The following is a 22,934-nucleotide window of genomic DNA, read 5'->3' as shown; positions in this document are numbered from 1 at the left end:
TTTTGCCAAGGGAAAGGACTGTAGGTTCCTGCATGTTCCTGGCCATTTAAAACAGGTGTAGGCAGGAAAGATACATGGGAGTTTTGTGGCTTCTAGGATTTTTGAGAACTAACTTTGCGTGTTCTCCGTGTGTGAAAATTACCAAGGCAGCTGCAGGCAGAGAAAGGTGTTACCGCTTCCGAGGCTCTCAGCCTGTGGTGCCGGATTCCCCTTGTCAGCCCGGGGGGCGTTGGTTAAGCAGATCACCTCACCCTGATGTTTTTAAGTGCCCACGAGCTCAGACGTTGTCCTGCCTCACCACCCTGTGGAAGCGAGCAGCAGCACAGCCTTTCCCCCGCACAGCAGATGTGCCCGGCAGGGAAGCACCAAGCTTGAAAGGCTGCCCTCTCACCTGCTTCCTTTTCCTCCTACTTCAGAACGAGGGCTAAACGCCTTGGTTGTGGGGATGTATGTGGGTGGTTACTGAAATCCCATATCCAGGGCACCACAAGGACCCTTCCCTCCTTGCAGGACCACCAGGATGGCAGCACCCAGCATCCTGCCTGAGTGCTGTTCCCCCACGGGTTGTTGTGCTCCCATTCACACCTGCCTGGATGTTTGGTTTGTGGATAGGAGGCATGTAAAGACATAGGGGAAGGTCTGTCCTTCCTTCCAAGATGTTGGGGCAAGATGGATCACACCCTGGGAGCCAGGCTGTAACATGTCAAGGTGCACCTGGCTCTGTGGAGGGGAAGGGATGACATCCCACTTCCCTCAACCCCCTGCTCACACACTTGCCAGGCCTGCTCCTTGCACACCACATTTTTTCTTTTCCAAAACAAGTAGAGGCTTTTTCTGTGTACAATCCACTTTATATTGCAGGACTGTGCTGCTTTCCCTCCTGCCTCCAGGTCAGAACCTGATGGTGGGCCAGCCTTCTTGCTCCTTTCTGAGCAGGAGCACGGTGGGAACCATTTCTCTCAGAGCATGGGTGAGTCCTTCTTGTCTTTTGGATTTTCTGGGAGCTTTGTGGTGTCCGTAAGGAGGCTGCTCACAGCTGGAGAGCTGTGGGTAGCAGGAGAGACCAGGTTCATGGCATCCAGAGGCAAGGGCAAGATGAAAGCAGCAGGTTTCTCTGTGGTGAGGGAGTGCAGTGCATGGAGATAACGGAGCTGAGCAGCAGCTGGAGCACTGGACAGGATCTCTGCTGCCATCCGCAGGGACTCAGAAGCAGCCTTCTCCCCCTCTGCAGCAATCACCTGCCAAGCAGGGGAAGAAGGAAGGTTCTGTGAGGCTGGGAGTGAGGGGGCACAGACTGCTTGGTACAGAGAAAGGCTGCCATGATGAAATTTTTGGAGTCAGTGTGATTATAACATTCCTGCTCCTTGAAGGTCACAGCATGTCCTAACCTCTTGCATTGCCAGAAGTCTGGAAGCTCGCGTCTGGCATGTTTTTACCAGGCCCATCAGAGCTCATAACTGAGCTCCCCTTGTTAGACTCAGCTCTTGCTCAGGAATTAAAGGAAACATCTCAACCCAGAGCTGTGTGCCTGTGTGGCACACACAGGGACCTCAAACCAGAGGTGGGAAAGGGAGGAGGAATGCTTTGGAAGGAGATGAGAAGTGTTCAGATGGTGGCATACCCGCACTTTGGCCTGTCTCTGGGCCTCTGCTTCCACGGCCAGGGACTGCCGGAGCTCAGCAGGCAGCTGCACGTTGTTGCTGTGGCAGTAAAGACAGGCATTAGCTGGGCTCCTGGCTCTCCTGGCAGCACTGCATGGTCAGTCTGAGCCTTGGGATGGGCTCACTTGGTCTCTGCAGAGCAGCTCATTCATATTCTTTGCCCCTGGGTGCCCCTCTTTGTGTGTCTCACTTTAGCCTTCTATCTCCACTCCCAGACTTCTCTTTCAGCCTGGTTTTCTAGTGACCAGCAGCCAGCAGGGAGACCTCCTTGTGTCTCTGAGGCTCATAGTTTAAGCTCACTCTTTGTGAGGCAGCACAGACTCCACTAGGGGACAGCTCTCAAGACAGGCACATGAATGTTCTGTTCACAGATTTATCCATTCACTGCTTGGCTCTCTCTTCCATGTCCCTCTCTGTGTGATCAGTGAGTCCCCCCCTTTCTGCACAGACTTGAGTGATGAGCCCACCCCTACCAGTGCTGAGACCCCAGGGCCTTAGATCTAGAGTGGGACAAGGAGAGTTCAGTGCCTTGCTGTGCCTTTTGGGCTACCAGAATTGGGTGAAAACTCTGCCTGCAGCAGCAGTGAAAGGCTGATGAGATCCCAGCTAAGGATCCTGCTCTGGCTGTCAGGGCAGGAGAAAGAACAGATGTGGAAATTTTACATGAGGCAGTTGCTGAAGAGGGCAGAGAAAATAGGAAGGTGAGAGGTGAGGCTCTACCTTGTGCAGAATACCTGCAGGGAGAGAGCCAGAGGCAGAGCAGGAAGAGCAGCAGGCAACCTCAAGCAGCACAGGACAGGTGCTTGCAAAGGGAGAGACAATTCCCTTCCACCAGCATTTCCTACCTACATTTCTATTCTCTCCACTTTGATCCCCCAGCAGCCTGTGACCGCATCCAAAGCCACCTATGAGGAAAAATATTTTTAGAGCATGGGGAGAACAGCAGCTCTGGCCTAGGCCCCTTACAGGGAGCAAGACAGGGCAGGGTTTTAATTGCAGGACTGTAAGGCAGATTTATCAGGTTCAGTGTGCTCCTGGGCAAGGCCCTCAGAAATAAAATTACTGCCCTCACTTCCCATTTGTGTGAACCCCAGGGTCTTAGGGTGATTTAACTGGAGCCCACACTGATTCCAAGTGTGGAAGCCTTCTTCAAACCATTGTCTGACTCTGAGGGACTGGCCACCTGAGCTTCTTTTGGAGCCTCAATTCACTCTTTGCTTTGCCTCTCCCTCCCCACAGAAGCACCTTTATCTCCTGGCTGATGTTCTTCCTCTCCAGCAGAAGCTCGGAGAAGGCTTGGTGTGCCAGGAGGCGCTTGGTGGTGGTCTGCACCAGCAGCTGGATGGCACTGGAGATGCTGGTCAGCGTGGTGAGGAGCAGAGAGGCGTTTTCCAACCGGTAGTAGCAGACAGCATCTATCTCCAAAGTAACCATGTCTTTGGTCACCACCTAAGTAAAGACATTAGGGGAGATGGAGCTGGTTCTGGCAACTCTAAGGTAGCACAGAAAAGTACACAACTGAGAGAATGATGAAGACTGGCTGAATGGTTGTGTCTTTGTAGCTTCCACCTCTGCTATTGACTGATCTTGGGCAAACTAGAGGTTACTTTGAGATGTCTTTTCAAACTTTTCTTGGCAAGGATGAAGATTGGATAAGGTTTGATAAGATTTAACATTTAAAAGATACCAAAATTAGTATAGAGAGGGTGTGTTAGCCATACCTGATGGAAGGGGATCTCTAGAGTTTTGAGGCGGAGGTCTATCTTGTGATAGGTGTCCAAACAGGGAAGGAAAAAGAAAAGACCTGTGGGAGGAAGAGAAAGACAGAGGGTTCATCATCAGAACTACAAAAATTACCTCTCCTGTTTCGGAGAACAGGAGAGGGTTCAGCATGCAGAACTACAAAAGAACAACAATGCATAGGCTCAAACTTTCAGGCTGTTTCTGTGATGGAAAAGGCATCAGAAACTACTGGCCCTTAAAAGGCAGGGAACAAAATCTATCAAATTTCCTGCCTGGCCATGTCTGCTTGGAGGGCACCAGCATGTGAGCTCTGGTAAGGCAGGCAGAAGAGGAGCAGAGGGGCTGGGGGGAGCTCAGTAAACACCTCACCGGGTCCTTTGGCTCTGCCGGGAAGGAGGTGCCCCAGGCGGAAAACAATGGCTCTCTCATACTCCCGCACCACCTGCAGAGGGACACAAACCCACGCTGGAGAGGAAGAAGTGGGACTGGGGAAAGCGGCCTCACCAGCACAGGAGGAAGTTTATTCTGGAAAAGCCTTGCAAAGGGAGGATTGCAGTGCCTGAGGCATCACCTGTCACTGAGTCACTTTACCCTTTGCCCAGAACTGCTGGCCAGCCTTGAATATGAGCAGCCCTGTGACAGATTTGGGGAGAGCAGCCCATGTTAGACCCATCCAGAGTTTCCCAAGAGGATCCAGCATTTTGCTTCCCTATAGCCTGGCCAAACTTAAATAACCCAAGTTAAAATGTTCCACATTGTTTGTTTCCCTCCAAGGCAAAAGTGCTCATCCTAAGAGCTGAGCAGTAATACTGACATTCTCGTTGATAACAAGACAAATGTGAACTTTCCTGAGAAGTGGGAATCAAGTGCCTTCTTGTAGCCATTCTGAATAAAAATGAGAGGAAGAGAAAAAATCTGCTGTTAACTGAGAGATCAATCTCTCTTAAAATTTTTAATTTAAAGCCTATTTACCCTGCTGCTGTAATAGAGCCATGTCTGGGCTAGGTAGGCTGAGAGATGTGTCTGAAATTAAATACACTTGCAATTTGTTTTTAAAAAATGGCAAGTTTTCCTTTCTGCTGGTATTTCAGCAGGAATATTTGATAGGCAATGGTTGGACCCCTGTGCTGTAGCAACATGTGATAAAGGACAAATCAAAATTAATGAGTTGAAGATGTATAAATAGGGGCCTCATACCAAAAAACCCTTTATGCTCATGTCCAACACAGGCTAAATCAGTGTGTGACATCCAGATCAGACACCAAATCCTGAGAGGCCCCATGGCAATTCTCACCTTCATGCAGAACCAGACAGAAATGGGGAAGGTCAGTATGATGAACAGGAAAGAGAAGATGGTCAAAAGCCACTCACAGACACCCAGACCAGGAGACTTTACACCTAGGGAGAAACCCAACAACAGTGTGTTAGAATGGAACTGCTCCCAAAATACTGAAAGCCTGACAAGTGCCTGCACACATCAGCTTCACTGCTGTCCTCTGCCTGGACTCATTGTGAATGAACCACTTGGCTCTCTCTGGAGGTGAGTTAAGGAACACTCTCTGCTCCAGATTGCCAGGAGTAGCAAGGATGGATGGACAGACTTTGTCTCTGCTTTACTGACAAAAATTGAGCCATGCTTCTCCATGGTTGCAGACTTTATCTTGAAGCATTGGGGTTACAAAGCAAGGTTGAAGGGTTTGGAATGGGCAGCTCTGCTGAGCTGGCATCCCTAAAGTTTATCTGGAAATATGAGCTAAAGACAAAGATTGTAAATAAGAGAGAGCTTTAAACATGCACAGCCTGAGGTGCTCTTCTCTATCAGAGTATTTCAGGTTGTTTTGGAATAGGATTTTAGCTGCATCCCAGCTCCCAAACGCCTCTAGTGCCAGTAAAATCTTCCTGTGTTCTAAGAAGTCACCCCAAGATGCTGGAGGGTGACTGGCATGGTCAGCCCAGATTATTACTACTTTCTACATCTCCCCAAAGTGAGTGTGGGTCATCTTGCTCTGGCTGCCCTTTGTTGTGCTCCTGTCTGAGGGAAAAACTGACAGGTATGGCATGAAAACAGATGGAGCCAGAGAGTGGATCAGGATTTCCAGCTGTGAAGTTAGCACCCTTCCCGTTTTTAATCCCTTCCAACCCTTCCATCCCTGCTCCTCTGCCTTTCAAATATTTTATAGAACCACCAGGTCCTGAGGGAGCCTCAGATCCCAAGAACCTGTGTAGTCACTAGGGCTCCTAAGCACTGCCCAATAGCTGTAATCCCTGTAATGGAGGCAGAAAGATGAAGCTGTGAAAATCTTGTTCCCAGGGAGTCAGGAGCAAGTCTGAACCTTTGTGTCACTCTGGGGCAGCAGAGGTGCTAGCAGGGAAGGGCACAAGAGGTGCTGCCTCTTGTAATGGACATCTGCCATGCCTGTGGTGATGCTGGGTCCAAGCAGGCCCAGTTGTATTGCCAAAAGGATCACAATGCTCCCTTCTATTGTAGCAGGCTGGGAATGTGCCTAACAAACACGTGGACAGGAGCTGCTCTTAAAGGTTATCCAGCAGGTGAGGGGAAGTGTGCACCTCAAGGGCAGTTCTTCCCTGCAGCCAGGTCCTTTGGGCTATGAGCTGGCAGTAAGGCCAATGCCATCCACCCAAAGGAGGCCAAGCAAGAAAAGGAAGAGACCAGAGCATGAACAGAACTGGGGAGTAGCAAGCAGAAGCATGAAGGATGCTGGGAATGTCACTGCTTGTATCCAGGTTCACTACTTTGCTGGATGGTGCTAATAAGGCTGCAGAAGCTGGCTGGGAGGCTAGCTGGAGTCTCCCATGTCCTGTCCTGAGGATAACCACACCTGTGTAAGGTGGGTGTGATGATACCCACCAGAGCAGGGTCACACTGTGACCCACTCAGCACCAAAGATCCCACAGTTTTCTAACCCTTCCCTTCTTAAAGCCATACCTTCCTCTTGCTGCTCGCTATCCAGCAACGCCATTGCCTCCATTTCTTCCTCAGACACCACATCATCCACGTCCACCACGGTGGAGGTGTGCACCCTACCATCGCTCCCAGCAGTGCTCTTGGTCTCCTTGGCCTTCTCCTGCTTCACATCCCCCTTCCCTTTGCCAGCCTCTCTGCTGCTCTCCCTCTTCTCCCGTTTGCCCTGCGCAGCCGGGGACTCTCTGCGCCTTCTGTGGGGCTCCCTGGACGAGCTCCGGGACCTCTTCTCCATCCCCATCCCTGTGTGCTCCTCGGCAGGGATGGGGATGGAGGCCCACTCAAATTTATTGCTGCAGGCAGGGGAGGAGAGAAGGGGAGGTGCCACACTTGGAGCCTCATTGCACGCTCATCACAGGCTTGTCAGGCATAATGGACAGTGAAGTGAGCAAGCTGCTTCCAGCTGCTCTGCTCTCATCATGCACTGATGGCAAGGAAAGTTAGACCTGGACAGGGAGGACCCCAGGAGGATACTCTGTTTGCATCTGTGCTTTTGGAAATAAAATGCAATCAGAAGTATTCCAGTGATTTTTAGTAGATAGTTTCTGCAAAGCTGTTGAAAACAACCTAAAAGTAACTGTCAGGCACGTGGCCCCAAAGATATGAAAAGGTGAGAGTGGCCCAGAATAGACACCAGGGTGGAAAGCCTTTGCTGGTGAGGCCAGTGGCTTACTCAGGAGTGGCTGGAGAAGATGTTGTGGTGAATGTTTGGGTGAGTACCATCCCACACTGCTCTGCTCTCCAGAAGCCCTTTGGCTGGCACTGTGAGGGGACATTGGCAGCAATCTCCCTCTCTCTAGGGTCACATTTCAGCAAGGAGGGAAAGTAACTGGTCCCACCTTTCCTGAATGGGTGATTCCCAGCTTTCCTCATATTAATATGGGAGCCATCACAGAGTCAGAGCTGTTGGATTGTAAATTGCCAAAACTGTTTGTGCCTAAATGTCTCCCTAGCTTTCCACAGCAGAAACATGGCAGAGCAAACACAGGAGCTTTCTCTTTTCATGCTGCTCAGCCTGTGTTGACATCTGCAGAAATATGTGGAAGAAACACTAAAAAGTCACCAACTATTGGAGAAATCAGCACCTGGCTAGAAATTAGACTCTAGACAGAAAGACACACCTGGGACATAAAGCAGGCCAGGGCTGAGCTCAGGGATTCCAGTCCCTGCTGTGGAGGAGTGGCTGGGGGGAGCTGGAAGACAGCTGAGGAGGTGCTGATCTTGTTTTTCCACAGATTCCTGTTTTATTGGAGACTTGTGCTCCACCTGGAGTCAGGATATTGCAGGCAGGGAGGGCAGGAGCAGCAGCTGCCTGCTTTCTCTGCTGGGCTGGGTGCTGTGTCAGCAGGTCAGCAGGGAAGTGATGGATGGAAAGGGCTAAAGGCAGAGAAAAGTTGGGTGTAAATGGGGTGTAATTAATAATTTCATACAGTATATATTCTTTGGAAGTGCTTCAGAAACCCTTTTCCACTTTGTGTTTATCACCTGGCTAACATGGGGCTGGCAGAGGTGGTCTCTAGCTGCAGAAAAGGCAGGTGGTGTTTTAAGCAGCAACAACAAAAAGCAGCTCAGGTCTGGTTCTGGATTCCAGTTGGTGTCTTGTCAAAATCACCCTGGCATGTTGAACCTCCAAACCTGCAACATGATGGTTTTGTCTGATGTTTTATTCAACCAGTGGGTCCTGACTCCACCATGCCTGGCAGATGCTTTGTTGCTATCTTTTGAAATGAGATTTTTTTGAGAGCACATGATGATGAGTGTCCCAAAATTCACAGGTTCAGCTCCTGTTTTAGTCTGAAAAGTACTCCTGTGTGGAAATCAGCTGTGCAGTTGAGGGGGTTTCTCAGATTTCTGTGAGCCCTTAGGAAACAGCCATTGAACCCCTCTTTAACTACAGTCTGTAACCTCTGGAAAGTCAATGTCTCCTCTGTGGATTTTCCTCTCAGAAGGACTGAAAAAAAATACAAGACTCCTCTTAATAACTACATCTGGTTTAAAATATTGTTATGTTGAAGGAACTAGTCCTGTTCAGTGTGTGGCTCTTTCCTAACATGTTTTTGTGTCTCCACTGTGGATTTTCCTCTTAGATGAGACAAAAAAAAAAAAAAAACCAAAAAAGAAGATTCCTTACAAGACAAGACTCCTCTTAAAAAATACAAGACTCTTCTTAATAACAGTAGGACATGGAGGTTCTGGAGCAAGTCCAGAGAAGGACAATGGAGGTGGGGAAGGGTCTGGAGCACAAGTCTGATGAGGAGTAGCTGAGGGAGCTGTGGGGAGCTCAGTCTGCAGAAAAGGAGGCTCAGGGGAGACCTTACCACCCTCTACAACCACAATCACAGCAGGGTGTAGCCAGGTCAGGCCATCAGAGATAGGACAAGGGGACACAGTCTCCAGCTGCACCTGGAGAGGTTTGAGTTGAACTAGGGAGAAATTTCTTCACGGCAAGGAGTGGTTAGACATTGCAACAGGCTGCCCAGGGATGTGGGGACATCACCTGAAGGTGTTTAAGGAAAGACAGGACATAACACTCGGTGCTCTGGTCTGGCTGACGTCGTGGTGTTGGGTCGAACACGATCATCTCAGAGATCTTCTCCAATCGTTTGTTTGTTTGGGGGTTTTTTTGGGTTTTTTTTTTCGTTAGTTTTTTTTTTTTTTCTTTTTGAAGAAGACAGGAGCAACTTCCACCGGCCGAGGTGGGATAGGCTTTCCGAGGCAGCGGAAAGCCCATCCCACCTCAGCGCCGAGGGCGGTGCCGACCGCTCCCCCTCAGCGGCGCAGCAATGGCGGCCCCGGCCGGCGTGAGGGGGCGAGGAGCGGCCCCGCCCCGCCCTCGCGCCCCAAAGGCGGGAAAGGCGCCGCGCAGGCGCACGGGGAGGCTGCAGCGATGGCGCCGTGCGTGTGGGCACGGGGGTGGCTGCATGGGCTGAGGGGAGCGGGGATGTCTGTGGGGACAGAGACCCTGAGGGGCGAATCTCCGCGCTGGGGGTCACTGGGCTTCCTGCGAGGAGCACTGGCGGTGGGTGGGGTGTCCTCGGGCAGCAGTGTGGACGTGCAGGTGTCTGTGCTCGTAGAGGTTTAAGGGTGCATTAAACTCCAGGGGTGCTGGCAAGTGAGTTCAGGAGTTGTTCGTGAACCTGCTGCCAGCTTTCAGGGGCTAAGTGGGAAAAGGTAAAATTGCACGTGGTTACAAACAGCTGTGGTACAAGTTGTCATCTCGTGCTTGTGTTCCCCTTTAGTACGGAGGCGTCGAAGCAGCAGGCGCAGCTGATGGAGGTGCTGAAGAAGGAGGTGAGGGCCATGCTGATCGCTGCCAAGGCGGGCTTGACGCCGGAGCAGCTGGAGGAGCAGTACATGGCCATGGTCTGCAAACCTCTCCCTCTGCGCGACCTGGGCTTCCAGTCCACCCTGGAGCTGGTGACACAAATGCCTGAAGTTGTCCAGATCTGTTCTTCTAAGAATGGTGCTTTAATCCTCAAAGGTGAGCATTTGTTTCCAAATGGGTGGGGGAGTTGTTTGGAGCCTCATACTGGAATGAAGCGAGGTTCACATGTGCATATCTGTTCATCTGTTTCTCATACGACTCTGGTTAATTTTTTGTCTTTGCTATTTCTTCTTGCATTTTGATCTGTCTTTTAACACTTTGGTGCTCTTCCCTCCTAAAGAAGTCACCCATGCTTCTAGTTATTTTTGTACATTTTTTCACTCTGCACTTGGTTTAGAAACTGACATAACATTTCCTTATGTGTACACTGATAAGTATCAGTTTTTCCTGTAAATGCAAACTACAGCAGGAGCCAAAACCAGGGATGGGGCCTTTTGAGAGAAGCTGTGAAGGTCTCTGTACCTGACCCCATAGGAAGCTTAGCTTGTATCAAAGAACCTTTTTCATTTTCTTTTTCTTTGGAGAAAAGTTGTGACAACAAGTGGCAGTTGCCAAGAGATGATTGGGAAGGGTGAAATGGTTGGGGGCTTTTTGAGTGCTACAGTAACACAAGAAAAAGTTGTTTAGAAGCTTGGAAAAGACCTGGGCTGTTCTCCAGGGAGACCTTTGGGCAGGGGGTGCTCTGTAGAGAGAGTTTACTGTGATTCTGCTTTCCCAGCAAAACTCTCAGCAGCTTGGTTTTTGTTTGTGATCCTGCATCCAAGAATTTGACCTGCCTTCCTGCCTGGTCTGAATTTCTAGGGATGAGGGTGCAAACTGGTTGCTGGCTTTTAAAAATAGTTCAGTCCAGTCTGCAAAGGGCAAGGCTGCTGGAAATCAGCCATGGTTTAGTGTGATTGCTTTTGAAGGAGTCAGGTGCTTCTGGAAGGGATGTGGAGAGGAGGAAAGAAAGGATGGAGAGGAGCTTTTCCAGTGTAGAGCTTTTAACAGTTCATTGTTCTGGTTGTCTGTTTATTTCTTTCTGTCGCAGCCATTGCAGATGACTCCACCAAAGGGATTGCCAGGCTGGTTGCCAACCAGAAAGTAAAGACACGCAAGACATCAAAGAAAACCGCCACAAAGGCAAATTCTACTTTTCCCACTAAGTACTCTAAAAATCCACAGAGTTTCCATACCCTGAGTGCTGGGACTCCTGTCCTGCCAGCAATGGTGAAGGCTGAGCTGCAGGACCTGCTGAGCTCCTCACCACTCCTGCTGGCAGACTTTGACAAGGCTTTCCTCCGACGCTTTGGCCGGGCGTTCCAGTACAGGCAGTACGGATTTCTGTCCGTGTCTGAAGTCCTGAGGAGCATGTCTGATTCCATTGCTGTTGAGCAAACAAAGGCAGGTTCCTTGCTGGTCCTGAGGAAGTACTTGGCAAGCAAGATAGAGCAGCAAGTGGTGCCTCAAAGTGAGGCTGAGGAAGAGGAGATGCCTCAGAGTGAAGCTGAGGAGGAAAAGGGGCCTCAAGGTGAGGCTCAGGAAGAGGAGATGCTACAAGGTGAGGTGATGTGTTTAAATGAAAGCCCCCAGCTCTTCCAAGCTCTGTGGCCAAGCAACTGCCTTTCAAGTTTCTGTTGCTGCATTTGCAGTTGCTGCAGAAGTCCTGATTCCCCTGGGCTTTGGCACAGAAGGGCTGTTGAGTGCTGCAGAAGCAGCTGTCACAAGGCAGTTGTCTTGGTAGCAGAGAATTTCCAGGAAGGTTTTTGGCACTGTTTTGTGGTGTGGGGTGAAAGGAGGGCTGATTAACCCATTCAGAGTATGGACTTGCTGAATGTGTGTGTAGGAATTTCTAGTCATTCCAGGTGGTAGGTGAAAAAGGATCTTCTCAATGTCTGCTCTGCAGGCTGGTAAAGCTTTTGCCATACACTTTTTGAGACTGAAGGTTTAGCACTGGCCTGAAAGAGACAGGACTGCAGATGCCCTCATCATTCCCATAAAGCCTATGGGAGAGGGTGGATAATCACATACAGTTCCTCCCAAATTCACAGCTTTTGAAGGGAAAATATATTTTAACATTACTCTAGCAATGGATTTTAACCTTCAGCTTGCTTACAAGAGGATTCTGAAGGATTCTTGTTCTGTTTTAACTTGCTGACCCAGTGAATCCCCATTAGTGTGGTGGTTGTGAATGCTACAAGTAGTGAGGAAAACAACACTAATGCTTTCAGACTTCCATTTTTTTATGTTTTCCCTTTCTGCTTAATCTGCAACACTGTATCAGTCCAACAAAGAATAACACCAAATTATTGTCTTTGCAGCAGCATCTGCAGCTGAGGTGCCTTCTTTGGAGCCCACCTGTGAGACAAAGAGCTGCTACCAGGCAGCAGCTCTGATGGATTCAGAGCCAGTGCAAACACCAGCAGTAGATTTGGGTGATCACCTCAAACAGGTAAGTGGCTGGACAAATGATCTGTAGATTTTTCATGTCAGTTTCCAGGGGTGATTCTCTTTTTACTCTCTTTGTTTCTGTTGAGTTTGCATTGTTGAGGCACGGCTGCTTCCAGACATTTGTTTTAGATGTCTCTGGAGGCAAGCAGACTCATAGTGACCTGGTGGATGGCTTTATGTGCCATCCAGAGTCAGTCTTTTTCTGGTGTTCTGCTGATCTTGAGGTCTATCAGATCATCCAGGCCAGTTAAGTGTTATCTTGCTGGCTTACAAGAGTGGTGATACCTTTTGATGTAGTTACTTGTAACTGGACTTTGATAACTTTGTTGTGAGACCAGTTGTGTGAGATTTCCCCTGCTGCAGTTGACAGGGCTTCAGTGCCAGCCGGTTTGACAGAGCTGGGGAATGTTCCTCAGTGACTTTGATTCCTCAGTCTCAAGTCTGCTATTTGGTAGGAAATGATCATTATTTTGTTTTGTTTAGCAGTGTGGTTTTAGAAGGGGCTGGAGAATAGCAGTGCAGAGGCTTTGAACTGCCAAATCTTTTTGGCAGTTTGTTTGTCCCTCCTTTATTTTTTTTGTTTTGAGCATCTTTAGGGCTTCTTTTTCTCAGGAAAATCCTCCTGCTTAGAGTTGTTTCCTCTGCCAAGCTTGTCTTGTGGCTATACCCAGCTGTACAGCTGGAGCTTAGAGGTAGGGAAATAATCCCAAGGGTTCTTCCTGACTTTGGTGTTTTGTGTTCTAATGAGCTTGGCAGCCTGGAGCTAGGAGTTGGACTTTGTGGAGCACTTGAGAGATTTTTGGCAGCCTGTTCTGATCCTTTAAAGAGATTTTAGTTAGGTGTGATGATCCACAGGGAATTTCCCTGGGTCAAACCCCAGTCTGATTGTGTGAAGGCAGTGAAAGAGGGGATATGGTCTAGGTAGCCCAGATATTTGTTCCTAGGTATTGCAGACCATTTAAAGATCCTGTCAAGACAAGATTTGCAAGATGTTTGTACAACTCCTGTTTGTCATGAAGCACCAGGTGTGCTGTTTTGTTTTTAAAAAGCTCTCAAGAGGAGGAAAACAGTTTAGAATGTGTTTGCTTGGGTGTGCAGTGGACATTTGTTCATCAGGATGCTGCAAGGTAGAGGGGAGAGATGCAACCTGATCCCTGCCCTGCTGCCAGGTATTCTGGAAGTGTTTTCAGGGTCAGATGGGGCACAAGGGCTGAGTCCATCTGCTCAGCTCCAAGAAGGATAAAGGAGACAGAGCTGCTGCTCTCAGGAGCTTTTTCTTGCTGCCATGACAGAAGGGGAAGTGTCACCCACACCCCTCTTGGCAGCTGCCAGTCCAGCTTGGAGCAAGGAGTCAGCCCCTCTTGCAAGTCACAGTTCTTACAAAGCCTGATTTTACACTGTGTACACTTGTTTATCTCTTTATAGCTTTGTTGCATTTTGTGAGCTTCTTTTCAAGTGCACATCCCCTAAGTCTTTCAAAGAAATGTCTGTTGTCACTAACAATATGTGAGCTAGCATATAAAGCTCATGTGTGTCCTTAACAGCCTGACCTGAAGAGCTTTATCAGAGCAAAATTGTCCCTTAGAAATGCCACCATTCACAGGGACTGCACAGAGGAAATCTGTGAAATTTGTAAGGAGAAATTTGTGAAATTTGTAAGGGGTTTTTAGAGGTGATGCTGCTGCTCAGGCCAGAATTCCCTCAGTTGCCCCTAGACTCAAAAATGTTAACTCACTGTTTAACTCAAAGGTTTTAGTCAAAATTTCTAGCTCCAAAAAAGTTGAGGGCTTTACTCAGTCTGCAGAAGGAGACACCAGGGAAGTGGTCACAGCACCAAGCCAGAATTCAAGAAACATGTGGAAAATCCTCTCAGGCACGTGGTAGGATTCTTGGGGTGGTGCATTGCAGCTCTAGGAGCTGGACTTTGATCCTTGTGGGTGCCTTCTAACTCAGAATATTCTATGATTCTGTGATCTGCACCTTTACAAAGTGATTAAGAGAGCCACTATTGCAAAACCCCATTGTTTGCAGCTGAATTCAGAAACAAGCAACAGGGAGTGTGCTGGAATATGAATTGCCCACACCTTGCCTGATGTTTGATGCAGTGATAATTTGTACTGTGCTCACAATAAGTAAAATTGAAGTGGTTTTGACTTTAGTCATTGGAGAAGGGCTGTCTGCTGGCACAAAGGAAAGCTCTTGAGGCAGTGAAAGTAGCTGATGTTGGACTAAGGCTCCCATCCATACTACTTCAAGTGAAATAATGTTTTCAGCAGTTAGAATAATGAAAAATTGAAAGCTGTTTGAAGAGCTCACTTGTACAAATTTGCCTACAGTGAGAAAAGAACAGAAATTGTCAATTTTGACTGATTTTGTCTTTGGGAAGTAGCTCTAGTGTGAAAGTGGGATGTATTCATGTCTTCTGTCACTTCAGAATAATTTTCAGATAGTTTTGCTGGTTCAATCATGTACTTTTTCATGGTCATGGAATATAGAAATAATACCTTTTCAATAAAATCCAGCAAAGAGGTGGGTTGGGTTTGGGGTTTGATTTTATTTTGCTTTTCAGGCAAAAAAATGCTTTTGTCTAAATATGTGACCTGACTTCAATTCCTCTTCTTTATTCCGTGCAGGAGTATGAGCAAGGTATTTTTGTTGCACCCCTCTTAACACTGGAGGGAAGAAAGAAAGAGAGTGTGAAAATGATTGTTTCTATCACAGGGAAAGTTTCCATCCAAGTTTGCCCAGTTTGTTGTGATCTTCTGATACTCAGTAATTCACAAGTCCTCAGGAAAGCAGAACTATTTTTTAAATTAATGAAAAGGCCAATTCTGTGTGTTCAGTGCATGATGAGACATCTGAGTGCCACCTCCCCCTTATCCCCTTGTAGCATCAAGGTCTTGAGCAGTTTCCAGCGACCCCAGAAATCCCTCCAGATGCTGTTCAGGACAGAAGCCTGTGCAGTTTGCCTCCTCTGAAGAGCAGGTGCTTGGTGGGAGTCATTGTGGAGTTCGTCGTCTCCCCCAGCCAGTTCTACATCCACGTCTGCAGCACAGAAGCATCCTATAAACTGCAGGATCTGATGTTTGAGATGAGGTGGGAGCATGCTGTGGCAGTGTTTGTGCTGAGGGAGCAGGGCAGCCAGCATTGGTGATGGTCTCTGCTGGCTTCCTGACTTGCTACAGAGATGCTGTCCTGAAACACTGCTCAAAATGTGCATCCTTTTAACTAGCAAGCAATAAGTGTGGTCACCAGCAGTTGCTGTGGTTTGTCTGTGTCCTGGCAGTTCTGAGCTTTGTAAGCCTGGAAGGGTTCTGGAAAGGAGCTTGGAGGGTTCCTGCCTTGTCTGTGCAGCTGTTGCTAATGTGCTCAGTTAAGGCTTTCACTTCCACCTCCAACACTGCACCTGGGCCAGTACTGCAGAACCTGGTTCATGAGAAATGCTGATGTGTCAAGGTAATGGGAAAAAAGTAATGATTAGGATGTCTGTGCTTAGCCTCTGATTAATCCCCATTAACTAACTTTTTGTTGGACCCCAAGAGTATTGTTCAAATGTTAAAAGTTTGGGGTTGCAATTTAATTCCCATTTCAGTTTAAGTGTGGCAGAACAGAGATATAAAGGGTCTATTAAAAGAAATTTTGAAAATTCATGTCATGGGGACTTTTTAAAGTCAGAATTCTTTTGGTCCTTGTGCATCTCCTGCGTCCTCCTAAGGCTGGTTTCCCACTGTGATCTTTTACAGACATGTTTACTCACACAAAGTTGCTTCTGATAAATACATCATGCCTGAGTCTGCAGTGAGGCCTGGGCAGCTGTGCTGTGTCATGGTCTCCAAGTGGTGGTACCGTGTCATCATCCACCGTGTGATCAATGACCAGGAGGTGGAGGTGTTCTATGCAGACTATGGACACCTCCAGATTGTCCAGAAGTCTTGGCTGAGATTCCTCAAGTAAGTGAATTACCCATGGGCAGCAGAATCACAGAACAGCTGGATTGGATTGGATTAGGTTGGATTAGGTTTCTGGAGGTCGTCTTGTCCAAGCTCCCTGCTGCAGAGGGGCTGTCTAGAACAGGCTGCCCAGGACCATGCTGAGATGGTTTTTGAATATTTTCCATATTTGTGTCTTCCCCCTCATTTGCCTCTCTTCATGCCTGGCTGTTGGCATTATTTAGGTCAAAATTAATGGTTCTCTGTTTGTAACTTTTTCTCCACAAGGGGTTTTGATGGGAATGTGCTTGGGCCAGGGAATGAATAAGGGACCAGTTGTTATTGCTGCTTTTGCTGTGCCCATTCTCTGGGTATGGAGTGTATTCTGAAGTTGCTTTGGCATTCCTAAACTGGTAGTAAAACCCAGAAGGGGAGGAAGTTCTGCTCTTCTGCTGATTGATCCCTGCTTTTGCTGTAATGGTTTTGCTTTGTATTTTAGGTGGCACTACTTGAAGCTCCCTGCTCAGGCCATCCCTTGTTCCTTGGCATGGGTAAAACCTGTGGAGGTAGGTGTCCATGTGCAGTTTTGTTTCTTGACATCTGTGGAGGAGTTATCAACTAGAGGTTGTCTTTTTCTCCTTCATTTGGATGAAGTCAGGTCCTGTTGATATTTGCAGCAGAATTAGTGCTGTGACATTCAGCAGAGTGTGCTGGGTGTCTGCTCTACAAGCAATCACCCTTTCAGTGCTTTCCTTGCCATCAGAGCATTCCTGCTTATATTCCTGCAGAAACAGATGGCTACGGTGAAGCAGCACAGCAAACATTTTCCTCTCCCTGCCAGTAGTTCCCCAAGGTCCTTCTGAAGCCTTGGTAGCTCCAACCCTCTGTTTTAAAAACTTATTCTGTAAGAGAGCTTTAAGTGAGTTGGTTAGATGCACAGCCAGAGTTACAGAGGTCATAAGAAAGTTTCTCTGTGATGGGAAACTTCTTGGTCAGGAAGCCTGAGAAGTACAATCTCTGAAGAAAAGCATGTGAGCAGAGTTGCTGCCTGTGTGTGTTTTTAAGGATGTTGCTTTTAAAAAGGTATTTCCCCGGGGTTTTGAGGGTTAATCACAGTTTTCCTTGTGGTGAGGCTTAGCGGCACTGTACTGACTTTTAATACTTTGAATGTTTGTAAATGTTGTGATTTTAATGTTGTGATTCCAGGAATTAGAAAAGAAAACCCAACAAACAACTGTATTTTAGGCAATTGGGATAAAATCACTGGTGAATGCCATCCATGGAGCTGTGTTTGGAAGTAGGTATTTAGGGTGAAAGGGCATTCCCAGGGTAATGAGAATTGCAGGCTTTGGATAGTTTGGTTTAGTTTCATGCTGGGAAGATTGTCTGCCTGACTTTGCTGTATTTGTCACTAGCCTGGCCTAGCTCAGCTGGCTTTTGACAAGTGCCCACCACAAGGAGAAGTCTCAAGTGGTGGATTTTGGTCTGTTTATGGTAACTTTACACTGTTTCCTCTTCAGGGTACATGGTCCAGTGCAGCAATTCTCCTGTTCAAACACCTCTGTCGCTTCAAGGAGCTCGTGGGCGTGGTGGATGAATACGTGGATGGTGTTCTGTACCTCTTCCTGTGTGACACATCCACCAAGGAGGATGTCTACTTCCACTCTGTCCTCAGGGATATGGGATATGCTGATGTCTGTGGGGAGAACATCCCTTCCCAGGTGAGGAGGGAGGAGAGTGCTGCTGAAAGGAAGGGGAAGGGAGGGATCCCTGCTTGGCTGCCTGGGAAGATTCTTAATGAGAAGATTCTTGCCTTGAAGCAAGTGGTTTTGTGAAGAGCAAAACTGGTATTCCCTGCTTTCCTGTAGCTTTCCATTGTGTGACTGCATCCCAGAGTGTCCAACTCTATGTGGAGAGCTTGCTTTTTGGTTAGGGTGGGGTCCGATGGTACAGCAGAGATGTTCTGTTTAGTAGAACAAACTGTTTTCAGCCCGTCTTCTAGCAATGGATTAAAAGCTGATCTGGAAATGGTTTTGGTTTACAAACTGTCATATTTTGCCAGTGAAATTTACAGTGCTGGATGGCATAACCATGGTAATTGCCTGTTGTCACAGCTGTTGTAAGCCAGATCATTTGTGCTTTAGGCTTACCTGTGGCATTGTTTGCATGTCTCAGCTCACTTCCAGTAAGAACTGTGTGGATTGTGCAAACCCTTGGAAAGGAACTGCCATGATTTTCTATTTCAGCAGAAAGCTGAATATTACAGCCTGGAGTGAATCTGTTTTATTCAGCAGATGCAGAATGCATGTTCTGGCAGGATTAGATCCTGTGATGGTATTTTTGCATGTGTAGGCCAAATTTTGGGGGAGAAGGGCATTGCTGAGAAATTTTGCTGCGGGCAAAAGAGGAGTTGATTTTCTTAATAAAGCCATTTCTGCAAGAATCTGGAGCTAACTTTTGGGTGTTGTGCACTTTCACCCATTTCTGACCTGTTAGAGATTTGCTGCATCCTTTTATTCTCTATGGTAATTACAATGTAGAGTTTTTTACTGTTCTGGTGTGGTTTTTGTTTGTTCTAGGAGTTTGAGGAACTGAATCCTTCAGCCTTGTATGTTCAGCCCAGTGGAAAGCAGGGGAATGCTGAGGTGGTGGAGCCAGACCTTCGCTTGCAGCAGCAATCTCGAGATGCAGACAGTGAAACAGAAACCTTGAAGCTGAATGGGGCTGAGCTGTGACCAGGTGAGAGCTTGGCACAGCTGTCATTCCATGAAATCAGCTCCAGGGCTCTGCAGATGGGTCTTGTTTTAGTCCCATGGAAGTTTTCTGTGATTTTCTGCTTTTATATAAAGCAAGCAGAAAGATAATATGAGAACTGTTGTCTATGTGGACCATAAATACCTTTGGCCTTTCTAGCTGCCTGTCCTCTGATCCCTTTGCTGACTTCAGGAGTCTGTGTGCTCTCTCTAACCTCCCCTATGTGCACCATAATTTTTCAGTTTGAGAACTCAGAGCAGTGCCAGGTTCTTGTGATGAGTTTGGCTTGGCACTTCTGTGGTTTTGCATCCTGGGAGGCAGGGGGTGTTTTCCTCTCATATCTCTGGGGTTTGGCAAAGGATGTGTAATAATTCAGGGTAGTAGTCTGTAAATGCAGGGAAAGTCCACAAGTGCCAGTGGTGAATATTTGCAGTAAAGGGTCTGCTCATCCTAAGCTGACCTGAAAGGAAGGGATTTGCAGTCCTGGTTGTTGCTGGGGATAAGGTTCTGTAGAACCACAGGTTTGTCAACAAAATAACTCTAAAGGTGAATGTAAAGCATAAGTGTGTGCTTTACACCTGGGGTTTCAGAGCAAGCTCAAAGGGAAGCCCTTGGCTATTTATCAGTTTGATCAGCTGCTGAACAGAGCTTGAGCAGGGAGTAAACCCCAGGTCTTGAGTGCAGTCTAGGGTAGTACCATTAGAAACACCAGGAGCACTTGTCTACAGGTGATCTCTCCCCTTTTCTGTTATTTAAACTGTAGTATTTTCATGACACATTTTACTACAGGGAGCAAAACACCTGTCAAGCCAATGTCAAGCCAATGTTGAAGTGTTCAGCAGTGGGGCTGCTCTGGGGCTGTTTCTGACACTGCTCTGAAAGAACAGTAAAAGCAAGTCTAATGCTAGTAACTTGTAAAGTACCCATTTTCTCTATTTTTTTTTTCTAGTTTTTTTTAGGTTTTTGTGCTAGAGAAACTCTGTGTAAACTGTGTGTCTTGGATATTCATGTCCTTACTCTGTCAGTTTATCAAATGAGCTGAAAGACACAAAGCATCCAGTTATTGTGTGTGTTTGGAAGAAGGTAATGTGGGGAAGACTGCAAATCTTGAGTTTGTGTTTCAGATGCAGGAATCTGGAGAGTTCCTTGCCTAGCTGCCTAAAGCAAGATCCATAAATGTCAGACACAGGTGGTGATTTGGAGACTAGAGGAATGTAAATGCATCCTGTCCCTCAGTGGGAATGGTGTGGGTGGCAAGAAGAGATAAAAATCATCTTGTAGCCTTGTCCCAACACTGATATTTTTTCCTGCATGCTAAGCAGAGGTTTTCAGTGGGCTGCTGGTATCCAGCTGAGTAGTTGGCTAATTGGGCTCTAGTGATGCCTGTCTTGGCATGCTGTCAGCACTGAATTCCTGCTGCCCAGCCATCCTTGCTGCTGCAGGAGTGCCTCACAGTCCCCTTGTGCCCTGACAGCTGAAGCAGCCTAGACAGCAAGTACCCAGGTTTTGAGCAGCTGTGCTTGAATTGCTGCTTGTCTCTCATTTCACTAGTTTTCTCCTCCATACTGAGCTGAAAAATACAAACATCAGCTCCCATCTGTGGCTGAGACATGAGTGAGCAGCCCTGAAATGTAAATTTAATTTGAATTCTTAAGCAAAAATGCAGAGGGGCTTCCTCTGACTCAGCTCCTGCCTCCTTGCAGGAACTCCCTCTGTCATTGCCATCACTGGTTGTGCGTGGGGCTGCTGAGAGATGAGACAGCTGTTAATTCTTTGCTGAGATAGAATGCCTTGTGTCTTGGAATAATCTGTGGCTCCTTCCAGCTTGCTGTGGAAGAAAAGCTGCCCTTTGGCCAGGGGGACTGGGGGATTATTGTTGTGTAGTCTTGTTGTTCTGGTTTTTTAATTATCCATTTGCTGACCTTCCACTTCTTTGTAAATTTTGAGGGATAGTTAAGATCAGGGCAGCTAATGAGCTGAGTGTGCACTAATTGCACCCTCTCAATTTTTTTTTTTACATACATTTGCAGACACCTCATTCTCTTGGAGAGTCCTCAGTGTCTGCTGTCTTAGTCAAGTCAGTGAAAAACCTTTACACCTCCTTTATTTACTCCAGGCAACCAGCAGAAATGAGACAAAATGACCCAGATCAGATAAAAAGTTTTTCCAGCAGGGCCCAACTTTATGAACTGTCCATCCCACTGTTGGACCATTCATGCTGTGCCCCCTTGACACTATGAACAGATTCATCAGTCAAAATGGGCTGGCAGAAAGTTGAGCAGTCTGTTACTGTGCTGTGAGTTTTGCAGCCCCTCTTGGGTATCCTGAGGCTGGTGCTGCTGGAGCAGATGGAAATGTTGGTGTTTCTGTGGGCTGGAGATGCCACAATAATAAACAGCTGGATGCAATGTATCAGGTTGACCTTTGTGCAGCAAAATGGATTTCTGGTTGTTTAATGGGAACAAAATGAATTGAGGGTTAGTTCTCTTATTATTGGGTTTTGTTCTCTTTTCTGGGCTTTCTGCTGCTTGCATGCAGAAGTATTTGTTTCTCTACTCCAGTGTTCATTTCATACTGAATCTCCAGTCTCAACCATAGCATTTTGTAAACCCTGTGAGTTCCCTGTGTGGGTGCTTGTCTTCCATCTTCCAAATGATGGAAGAATTTACACCACCCATACAAGAGTTGCTCAGGTGAATTAAGTGCCTTGCCAAAGGCAGTTGCTGTTTATGCCTTGGAACTTTCTCTCTAGAGTTCCCTAGACAAAGCCTGCTGAATTCACATCTGATTTCCCACCTCTGGGGAAGTGGAGGTGCAGCAGCAGGAGGAGAGGGGTCCTCACATTTGTACCATGTCAGACTCATCAAACAGGTGTGCAGTAGCAAATCTTCTTCCCATGACCTTGTGAGGTCCAGGCAGAAGGGACTTCAGTCTACACTGGAGCTCTTGGATTTGCTTGTGTAGCTTTGATCTTTCTTTTCTGTGTTCCTTTATGCAGATGAAGCAAACATGAAGACCAACACCTTCCCAGGAGCCTCATGGTTGGCCTCTGCCATGCTCTGGGCTCTGTGACCAGGGGCCACCTCAGGAACTGTGTGTCCCTCCTGCCCTGCTCTCTGCAGTGTTGGCAGCTGCATGATTGGCCAGTTCCCTGCTTCAGTGGCTGCCCAGCCTGAGAAGGAAGGTGTGATAGGAGGGGACAAGCTGGAGCTGCTGCCAAGGAAGGCTGTCTGGAGCACCACAGGCTCTCTGTATGACCCTGCTGTCAGGGTTTGTTTTGTTTTTTGGTTTTTTTTTTTTTTGTTCAGAAACGTTTAATCCCTTGAAAAAACCTGGATTGAGATATCTCAGGTGTGCCCAGCATGTGTGATAAATGTTAGTTTTGCTTTCAGGTAAAAGTTTTTGTTGTACCAGTCGTGTACAGAGTTACTGCTCTTTAATATAATGGTTCAGGAGAACATCCAAGTGTCACATTGTGTTATGTATCCTTTAAGTTTAAGAGAGGGAAATTGGCTGCCCATCCCTCCTTCCTTCAGTGCATGAGCTGTTTTGACATTGTGTGGGGATGTGATTTTGGTTTTTAATACAGTGGCTGCTCTGCACACTCCTTGCTGTGAGGAGAGCTGAAGAAACCTCCTTCCCCAAGAAGAAGATGCTGTGATTTGTTGGATGTCATGTGTACAAAGTGTCAGGAATCTCATCTTAAAGAAATTGAATAAAATCTGTGAGGAATGCAGTGAGAGAGAGCCTGAAGCTTGACCATGTTTGTGTAGCCCCTTGCCTGTGGCAAATGATCCTAAAGGGTGTTAATGCAGAGAAAAGCTGGGCAAACAGAAGTGCCCTGGTTAGGAATGCTGGCATCCAGCTGCTTTTCTGCTACCTGGAGTGTTCCTCACATCTTCAGGGCTTCAGGGGCCACCTGAACCATGCCAGGGATATCTTCCTCTGCAAACCACCAAGAAAAGCTGAGTTATACTAGCAGCAATACTGGAATGAGTAAAAGCCCAGCATAAGACATTTGTGGATTGGACTAGTTGATCTTTAAAGCT

At 47.4% G+C, this 22,934-nt stretch overlaps 2 protein-coding genes across 2 annotated transcripts; one reads left to right on the top strand and one right to left on the bottom strand.

Annotated features, from left to right (window-relative positions):
* Nucleotides 1-959: 959 nt before the first annotated feature.
* Nucleotides 960-6,628, bottom strand: NPHS2 (NPHS2 stomatin family member, podocin). Its single transcript, XM_054286107.1, has 8 exons — nucleotides 6,352-6,628; nucleotides 4,699-4,802; nucleotides 3,774-3,846; nucleotides 3,383-3,465; nucleotides 2,907-3,110; nucleotides 2,511-2,566; nucleotides 1,622-1,700; nucleotides 960-1,238 (listed from the first exon to the last, which is right to left on the bottom strand). The coding sequence occupies exons 1-8, from the start codon at nucleotides 6,626-6,628 to the stop codon at nucleotides 960-962; spliced, it is 1,155 nt and encodes a 384-aa protein (XP_054142082.1).
* Nucleotides 6,629-9,274: 2,646 nt separating this feature from the next.
* TDRD5 (tudor domain containing 5) lies at nucleotides 9,275-21,941 on the top strand. Its single transcript, XM_054286099.1, has 10 exons — nucleotides 9,275-9,447; nucleotides 9,627-9,868; nucleotides 10,803-11,252; nucleotides 12,076-12,203; nucleotides 15,093-15,298; nucleotides 15,946-16,152; nucleotides 16,631-16,697; nucleotides 17,652-17,852; nucleotides 18,711-18,870; nucleotides 21,884-21,941. The coding sequence occupies exons 1-9, from the start codon at nucleotides 9,275-9,277 to the stop codon at nucleotides 18,864-18,866; spliced, it is 1,830 nt and encodes a 609-aa protein (XP_054142074.1). The 3' UTR covers nucleotides 18,867-18,870; nucleotides 21,884-21,941.
* The last annotated feature ends 993 nt before the right edge of the window (nucleotides 21,942-22,934 follow it).

This window comes from Melozone crissalis, unplaced genomic scaffold, assembly GCF_028551555.1.
Source record: "Melozone crissalis strain CALT ecotype California unplaced genomic scaffold, PUWL_Pcris_2 ptg000045l_1, whole genome shotgun sequence".
Taxonomy (NCBI): Eukaryota; Metazoa; Chordata; class Aves; order Passeriformes; family Passerellidae; genus Melozone; species Melozone crissalis.
This window is presented reverse-complemented; position numbering and strand designations above follow the sequence as displayed.

What these genes read in the sequence shown, in the direction of transcription:
- NPHS2 (XM_054286107.1), bottom strand. Translation starts at nt 6,628, where the DNA reads ATGGGGATGGAGAAGAGGTCCCGGAGCTCGTCCAGGGAGCCCCACAGA. An exon ending in CGGCAGAGCCAAAGGACCCG is followed by an intron (nt 3,466 to 3,773) that starts GTGAGGTGTTTA and finishes TTCCTCCCACAG; the next exon opens with GTCTTTTCTTTTTCCTTCCC. An exon ending in AGAGACAGGCCAAAGTGCGG is followed by an intron (nt 1,239 to 1,621) that starts GTATGCCACCAT and finishes CCTGCTTGGCAG; the next exon opens with GTGATTGCTGCAGAGGGGGA.
- TDRD5 (XM_054286099.1), top strand. Translation starts at nt 9,275, where the DNA reads ATGGCGCCGTGCGTGTGGGCACGGGGGTGGCTGCATGGGCTGAGGGGA. An exon ending in GGAAGAGGAGATGCCTCAGA is followed by an intron (nt 11,253 to 12,075) that starts GTGAAGCTGAGG and finishes TCTTTGCAGCAG; the next exon opens with CATCTGCAGCTGAGGTGCCT. An exon ending in TGGGTGATCACCTCAAACAG is followed by an intron (nt 12,204 to 15,092) that starts GTAAGTGGCTGG and finishes ATCCCCTTGTAG; the next exon opens with CATCAAGGTCTTGAGCAGTT.